Raw genomic sequence first — 8,453 nt, 5'->3', positions numbered from 1 at the left:
TTCTCTCTTGGTGTCTCTATCTCCTAATCCATCCATCTCCTCACATCTCCTTCTCCTGGCCCCTCCATCTCACAGAATCACAGAAATCAGGGATTGGAAGGTGAAAGAGTCAGTCCGAAGAACGGTATTTGCCTCAACATCACCGTCAGGGACTTGGAGAACAGATGTCCTGATAGAAAGAATTGGACAATGACTTGGAGAGAGGCCTGACGAAAAGAATTGTGCTGTACAGGTCTCTCCAACCCGGGGGCTACAGGTAACAATGGCTGCTGTACGGATTCCACCTGCAGCCGCAGCCGGACTTGCCCCCACCTCCTAAAAGGAATTGTGTTCTACAGGTCTCTCCCACCTGGGGACTATAGCTGCTGTCCAGAAGATGGATTTTCACCTGCTGCCTCAGTCAAACTTGCCCCCACCTCCTCCCTGCTACTAAGGCCAGTGAAGAAGAGCATGGGCAGAGGCTCTCCAAAGGTCTTGAGGTCACCCAATGGACCAGTAAGAGATCCCTAAACCGAGGCGATGCAGGCACAGACGGGTTCTGGCAAGCGAAGCGGGGAGTCTTCAGGCCTGCGCAGTTAAGCCTGGATTGCGAAACAAAGGCAGAGATTGGCCTCAATCCATGGGAGTGAAGCGGGGTGAAGAAGCATAAAAGACGATTCCCGACAGGACATCGTTGAGCTCTCCCCACCAAAGCATCAAGGATCACGACGAAGAACTGGCAGGACTCTTCTCACGACACATGAGACCATAGGGACGCCTTTGGATCTCGTAGTGGTAGCCAACCCTTTTTTTCCCCCTTTCTTTCCTTTCCTTTTTCTCCACTCTCTCTATCACGTGCCGCTTTATGGGCAAAATAAATAAAGAAATATTGATGATTGAATTACAACCTCTTGGCTTTTTGATTGCCTTAATTTTGCACTTCAAGATCAAGGTAAATGAAGCATCACGAGTCCATCACCGAATGGACCGTGACAGGCCTGGATCACAAGTCTTATGAGGAGCAGCTGAGGAACATGAGGCTGTTTAGCTTGGAAAAAAACAGACTGAGGGGAGACCTTATCAGTCTCTACAACTACCTGAAAGGAGATTGTAGCATGGAGGGTGTTGGTCTCTTCTCCCAAGTAGCAAGTGATAGGACGAGAGGAAATGTTCTCTAATTGTGCCAGGGAAGGTTCAAACTGGATATTAGGAGACATTTCTTCACGGAAAAAGTTGTGAAGCAGTGGAACAGGCTGCCCAGGGAAGTGGTGGAGTCACCATTCCTGGAGGTGTTTAGAAGACATTTAGTTGGTTTTCTTAGGGACATGGTTTAGTGCTAGAGTTGGGTTATGGTTGGACTTGATGATCCTGAAGGTCTCTTCCAGCTGAAATTATTCTATAAATCGATTGACAAATCAAATTCAGGGTGGTTATTCCCTTTAATGCCAGTTACAGGCCTGCAGTGTTACGTGAGGTGCCAAGGCTCTCACACACCCCTACATGCATTGGGCAGGGACAGCGATGGTCCTGTCCAGGGCAGCCATCCCCATCCACAGTGAGTGTGGGACAGACACCCCAGACAGCATTGCAGACAGATTCGGTGTCTTTGTGCAAGAAACTCATTCCCACCTCTGAAGCATCGCAAGATCTGTCCCTTCTCTATCCAGGAGATGTAGGGCAGCCCATGAAGAGGAAGCGCTTCACACCGCGGTATCCATGCATATAGCAACACTTCCAAATCTCCTTTTTTTCTTTTCACCAAACCTGTTCTCAACTCCTTGATAACATAATCAAGGAACAGACAAACCATTGTGACGTTGGGCCTGTCAGCAGCACCTTGTCATTCCTAGAGATCAGTGACAGGTCTGCCCAAGTACCTCAGGGGCAGCAGAGACGCCACTGACAAAACACACGTTTCCTTCCAGCTCTGTCATTCCCAGCCCTGTTTCTCTCTGGCCTTGGGGACAGCAGGGCTTGCTCACTCTCCTGTTGCCCAATTTCAGCCCTAACTTTCCATCTGCCAACCACTGTGACATTTCTCTGCTCTGAAGTCAAACCTTTGCACACATGGGGACCTGGATTCTTGATACCCACCAGATTTCCCGAGAACTCTCAGAGCTTGGCCGGGTGCTACAGCTGAGGTGCCACAGCCCAACTGTGCACTGATGCCCTCAGCCAAGGGCACAGCCAGGACAAGCTGCAGCCTGTGCTGTTTGACACCCATGGAGTCACCGCCAAGGCATGGTGGGACAAGTCACACAGCTTGGGGTGCTGCACTGGGTGGGTACAGGCTTTTCAGGAGAGACGGGCTGGAAGGATCAGCAGTGGGATTCCCTCAGAGTGAAGAAGTTTCTTGGATGTATGGAGCTCCTTTATGTGGGGAGTGACCAGATGGGTTTTCCCTTGTGAGTGAGGGCACCAATGACAAAGCCCTGGGGCTGCAGGGGCACATGGCCATGCCCCCCAACAATCTGGTGCCACCGAAAGTGGGGCACAGCAGTCAGGGAGAGGCACCAGGATAAGGAACAGAAGAGCAGCACTGAAAGACTGTGCTAGGGAAATTGGAAATTATTTCCTTTTTCTTGAATAAACTCTTGATGGAACCCTGCTACTGCTACCATTTTAGTGGCCTCTTCCTCGGCTCAGGAGAGTCCTGGAGGTCAGGAGCCCCCTTTCCTTTAGGGGGCACCGGGGGCTCCCCGGGCGAGTGGTCCCTCCCCTGGCTGGAATTGAGGGACTGCGGCTGCAGCAGTGCAGGTAGAGTCCAGACCTTGAGAAATTTGGGGTTCCACCATCAGGAATCTCTGAAGTTTTAAAAGGAGAAGTGGCCAGTTCTGTATCGGGGCAGGAGAATAACCCCATCCATCAGGACAGAGCAGGACCTGACACGCTGAGCAGTGACCCTGAGGAGAAGGGCCTGGGCACTACAAGGGCCGCCACACAAGCCCGTGCTGCACGCTCACCATGAACAAGGCAGCTGCACACGGGGCTGCATGAGGAGGAGCGTGGGGACCCAGACACCTGGAGTTCTCATCCCATTCGGTTCAGCACTGGTGTGACCCCACACACACGGGTGTGTGCCAGTGTGCTGCTCCCAGTTTGGAGAAGCAGGGAGGAACTGGAGAGTGTAGGGCTCTGCCAAGGCAGGGTTCAGGACCTTGTGCACATGGTGTGGGATGCTGAGGGACCTGGGCTGCTCTGGCCCAGCAGCGCTGGGGAGGCTGCAGCAGTGTAGGAGTAGCCTGAGAGTGCTGGAAGGGTGGTTTCAGAGATGGTGGAGGTTTTCTTCACAGTGGGAAAGAGCACGAGAAATAAATAATGGCACACAGTGCAGCTGGGGAGGTCCAGGCTGGACATGAGCAGGAAGAAATGTGAGTGGAAGGGCAGTGCTGTGGTGGAGCAGGTCACCCAGAGGGAGTCTGCATCAGCCCAAGGCTTTGTGCTTCAAGGAACAGCTGGGGAGGATGGAGAGAGATCAGCAAAGGAAGGAAGATGCTCAGACAAGAGCCAGGTGGGCAGCAGGGGGGATGTCTCCAGCCTGCAGGGAAAGAGGTGCAGGTGATGCCACAGCATAGGACAGGCTGTTGTGGAGATGATCAAGGGATGTAAAGAGGCTGAAAGCCCCCACAAGACATGAGCTGCTTCTCCCCTTAGCTATGGCTGTTGTCTCCAGCTCTGATGCCTGTGAGGAGACACCTTGTCCTTACAGCACAGGGGCCTCATGGCCTCCTTGTCCCCAGCCAGGAACCTGGGAGGTGTGGGACCATAGTCCTGCCCTTGGCCTTGCACAGCCCCACATCACACTGTCCCAGGAAGGGCCCTGGGCAACGTGGGAGGGACAGGATCTGCCTTCCCAGGGCTGGGGGTCAGGGCTTGGCCCTTTGGTTAATGAAACACATCCAGGTTTACTCAGCATCAGAGAGACCTTCACCTTGGTTTTCCTGATCTGTCATCTCTGCCTCCAGTTTTCTTCTCTAACCAGACCCTGGAGTCTGTTCCTCAGTAGTGTTCCTCAGTAGGACCCATTAACATTACAAGAAACTTTGGAGTTTGAATCCGACTTGGACTTCTTGAGAGGTTTCTTCAGCTTCATCCAGGGTCTGAAGTTCATGGACTCAGCAGCAAACCCACCAGAGGGGTCATTAAAGTGCCTTGGGCTGCTCCTGTGCTGCTGAGCTGGGCTGGGCTCCTGGGACAGAGGGAGCTCATGGCAAGCGGCAGCGCTGCAGAGAGACAGCTCTGCCCAGGAGCAGCTCCTCTGCAAAGCGCAGCAGGGCTGAGGGCTCTGCCTGGGGGTCTCAGGGAGACGAGCAAGGCAGAGAGAGATGAAAGATGGTCAGGACTGGGAGGATGACTGAGAGCTCACTGGAGGAGAAATCTTTGCAGCCTTGCCATGATAAGTCTCTGGGTGCAGGGCAATGCAGCTGTAGCTCCTGGAGGCATCTCCTCAAGTTAGCACAGGCACAGCTTGAGGGATCTGTAAGGAGGGGGCTGTTATCAGGCAATTTTGAACAGCTGTGAAGCTGGGTGAGCAGCCAAGGGTGCCCAGGGCTGTCCTGCAGAGCAGGGTCCCTGCACCCCAGGGCTGTGCTGGGGCAGGGACTCTGCCACCTGCCAGGGTCAGCACTGCCCGGGGAGATCCCCACAGTGCTGTGGGGAGAAGCTGTGGGGGGAAGGAGAGACTCCTATCAAGGCAGGAAAGGTGCTTCTGCTGTTAAGGGGGTGCTGTGTGGATCAGAGCTGCTCACAGCTCCAGATCACCCCCAGGATTTTTCCAAGTGGATGCCTCAAGCAGAAGATCAATGCAAGGATTAGCAGACAGATAGGGAGCTTTCCTGAGCCTGTCTTTTCAGTTTCCTATCCCGAGGGTTGGGGGGTGCAGGAAAGGTTAAAATGAAAATGAGCTCTCGTGCCTAAACAAGTCACTGTGACTCCTGAGCTGCAACTTTGAATGATCAGTACATCTGCCAGAAGCCTCACAACATCCCTTCAGCTGCTGCTCTGCCTGTGCACAGCACCAGCATCACATCTGCTGAACCCGTCAGCCTTAGTCTGACCTGTCCTGTTTTCCAACCTGCAAACAGGAAGATGCCCCCAGGCAGTGCCCTGTGAACAGGCAGGATCTGTAGGGCCAGGGTGAGGGCACAGAGGGTGGGATGGTCTGTGAGCACTGACAGGGAAGAGACATGGGCAGGGAAACACCTCCCAGGAGGAGAATGTCCAGGCAGCAGGGAAATGATCAGAAATGACAGGAAAATAAAACTGGCATTGTTATGGGAGGGGGAACACAGAAAACTCCCTTTCATCCTCTGCAGTGCAGATCCCTCCTGTGAGCAGCCCCCTCGCCTCCTCTCCCACCCAGCAAAGCCTCTGCCCTCAGGGCCGGGGGCTCCAAGGCATGAAGCAGCTCCTGTGCAGCCAGAGCTCCAGTTCCCTCTGCAGAGCACAGGGGCTGAGAGCAGCTGCCCGGCAATGCTGGTGTGTGGGAGGTGGCTGCACAGCTGGGGAAGGGTGACGCTGTCTGAGTGCCCGGCTGCCTCTGCCCCGGCCTCTCTCACACCCACCCTCACCGCATTTTCCTTCTTTCTCTGGGTCTCTGTTGTTGTGATCTTGTTCTTGCTGTCGGGCTCTCTGGGGATGGGAGTTTCAGCTGTAGACTCACAGCCTGATCTTGTGGGTCCTTTCCTGCAGGTGTGTCCATGGGAACATGTGTCCCAGCTTTGCTCTGACCTGTGGGGCTGTGGGCAATGCAGTCTGTGGGGCAGGGGAATGAGCATTATCTGAATTCCCCATGCAGAAGTGCAGAGATGCTATGATGGAAGAAATGCAGTTCGGTTTGTGAAATGAGCTGTGTGTGTCTTGGGATAGAAGTGGGGTGCTGAGACCTGAGGAAAGGGTGGGACATGTCATGGTCTGAGGTGGGTCCCTCTGCTCTCAGCAGTGCCCAGTGGCTTTTCAGGGTAACATGCCAGTGTGATCAGCCTCCATCTCAGAAAGGGCAGCTGGAGCAAGACAGAGGGACAGACCAACTGCCATCACTCTGCACTGACCCACAGGCATCCTCTGGTCTCGCAGGACTCGCTCTGTTCTCCCTGAGTGCAGCAGAAATGCTGAGGGTTTCTGACACCCAACAACACTCTCCAGTGGAGTTGCAGGAAGCTGCAAAAAAACAAGCCTCTCAAACTGCCTTGTTCTGTCCTGGTTCATTATCACTAGGAGAGCAGATGCTGACAGTCCCTTCTGCACCAGGAACGGGTCCATCTGACACAGCTGAACCCCAGGACTGGACCCTCTTCCCCCATTCTCATGACCCCTGCTGCAGAGCAGGGCTGACTCCTGGGCAGCCAGCGGGCACAGGCCCTGCTCCTCACGGCACCTCCAGCCAGCACCACCCAGGGCTCAGCCACGGAGCTGAAGGAAGGTCTGGAAAAGGACAAGGGGTGTGGAGCGGGGGGAGGGGGTATGTGATTTTGCTCAGAGAAGTTTCTCCTAAATTGTCACTTTCTTTTGCTCCTGTAACAGTGCCCCACGCTCATCACCAGCAAATGTCCAACAGCAGCTCCATCACCCAGTTCCTCCTCCTGGCGTTCACAGACACACGGGAGCTGCAGCTCTTGCACTTCTGGCTCTTCCTGGGCATCTACCTGGCTGCCCTCCTGGGCAACGGCCTCATCATCACCACCATAGCCTGTGACCAGCACCTCCACACCCCCATGTACTTCTTCCTCCTCAACCTCTCCCTGCTGGACCTGGGCTCCATCTCCATCACTGTCCCCAAATCCATGGCCAACTCTCTGTGGGATACCAGGGTCATTTCCTATGCGGGATGTGCTGCCCAGGTCTTCTTTTTAGCTTTCTTGTTAGGTGCAGAGTATTCTCTTCTCACCATCATGTCCTACGACCGCTACGTTGCCATCTGCAAACCCCTGCACTACGGGACCCTCCTGGGCAGCAGAGCTTGTGTCCATATGGCAGCAGCTGCCTGGGCCACTGGGTTTCTCAATGCTCTACTGCTCACGGCCAATACATTTTCACGGCTACTCTGCAAGGGCAATGTCCTGGACCAGTTCTTCTGTGAAATCCCCCAGATCCTCAAGCTCTCCTGCTCACAGTCCTACTTCAGGGAAGCTGGGCTCCTTGTGGTTTGTGTCTGTTTAGGATTTGGGTGTTTTGTGTTCATCGTCGTGTCCTATGTGCAGATCTTGAGGGCCGTGCTGAGGATCCCCTCTGAGCAGGGACGGCACAAAGCCTTTTCCACGTGCCTCCCTCACCTGGCCGTGGTCTCCCTGTTTGTCAGCACTGCCATGTTTGCCTACCTGAAGCCCCCCTCCATCTCCTCTCCTTCCCCTGACCTGGTGGTGTCTGTTCTGTACTCGGTGGTGCCTCCAGCAATGAACCCCCTCATCTACAGCATGAGGAACCAGGAGTTCAAGGATGCCCTGTGGAAACTCGTATCTAAGTGTTTTCCGAAGCAATAAACTGTCCATCTCATTCTACATAGCAGTCCGTAGCACTCCATAGCACCCTTGCCCGTGATTCCATATTGTGCTCTCAAATGTGCCATAGAAACCAGAATGGTTCTGGGGTCCTTAGAAAATGCAGACCTCAAACCCATCTTCAAGAAGAGCACAAACAGGAACTCGGAGAATTGCAAGCCAGCCACCCTATCTCCCTTCCTGGGAAGGGGATGGGACACGTACTCCTGCAGCCATTTCCAGGAATGTGATGGACAAGGAAAAGATTGCTGAACACAAATGGACAGTGGAAAGAAAGCCATGTTGTGTACAGGGCATTTGCAAGGCCTCAGACATGGTCTCCTTCTGGGCAGAGTGGTGCTGATGGGGCTCAAGAAGTGGATGCTGTTTGGGAAGTCGGCTGAACCATCAAGCCCAAATATCATCAGTGGTACAAAGTCCTCCGTGCAGCCAGTTACCAGTGTCATCTCTCAGTGACCAGCACTCGGGCCAACACTGTTGAACGTCTTTATTCTCCCCTTCTATGATGTAACAGAGTGCACTTTCAGTGCCTTTGTGGATGATGTAAACTTGGGTGGGTGCCTTGAGCAACCTCCCCTGGTTCACCCTGCCCTGAGCAGGAGAGTGAGACAAGATGAGTGAGACAAGGGCTCTCTTCAAACCTGACGTATTCTGTGATTTGAAATAATTTTTGACTTGGAGATGTTTCTGGAGAGAGAATAGGTAGAAGAATCATAAAAAAAAAAAAAAAAAAACCAGAAGAGGAGATATAGAACGTGTTAACATAAATACAGCAGTTCCAGTGAGGAGTGCTTTTCACTTCACGTTGTTACTAAGAAATATATTTGACAAATTTGAACACGGAGAGGAAGCGAGATGGATGTCTGCAGCCTGCAGGGAAAGAGGGGCAGGTGTAGGACCGTGTAGAACAGCCTGTGATGGAGATGGCAAAGGGCACTGGTGAGGCTGGAAGGGACCAACAGAACCCAGGTCTCTGTC

At 53.5% G+C, this 8,453-nt stretch overlaps 1 protein-coding gene across 1 annotated transcript; it reads left to right on the top strand.

The window, feature by feature from the left end:
* The first annotated feature begins 6,524 nt into the window (after positions 1 to 6,524).
* On the top strand, positions 6,525 to 7,457 carry LOC136000286 (olfactory receptor 14J1-like). Its single transcript, XM_065654063.1, has one exon. The coding sequence runs from the start codon at positions 6,525 to 6,527 to the stop codon at positions 7,455 to 7,457; it is 933 nt and encodes a 310-aa protein (XP_065510135.1).
* The last annotated feature ends 996 nt before the right edge of the window (positions 7,458 to 8,453 follow it).

This window comes from Caloenas nicobarica, chromosome 32, assembly GCF_036013445.1.
Source record: "Caloenas nicobarica isolate bCalNic1 chromosome 32, bCalNic1.hap1, whole genome shotgun sequence".
In the NCBI taxonomy this organism is placed as follows: domain Eukaryota; kingdom Metazoa; phylum Chordata; class Aves; order Columbiformes; family Columbidae; genus Caloenas; species Caloenas nicobarica.
Note: the sequence above shows the minus strand (reverse complement) of the source record. Positions and strands in the feature narration are given on the sequence as shown.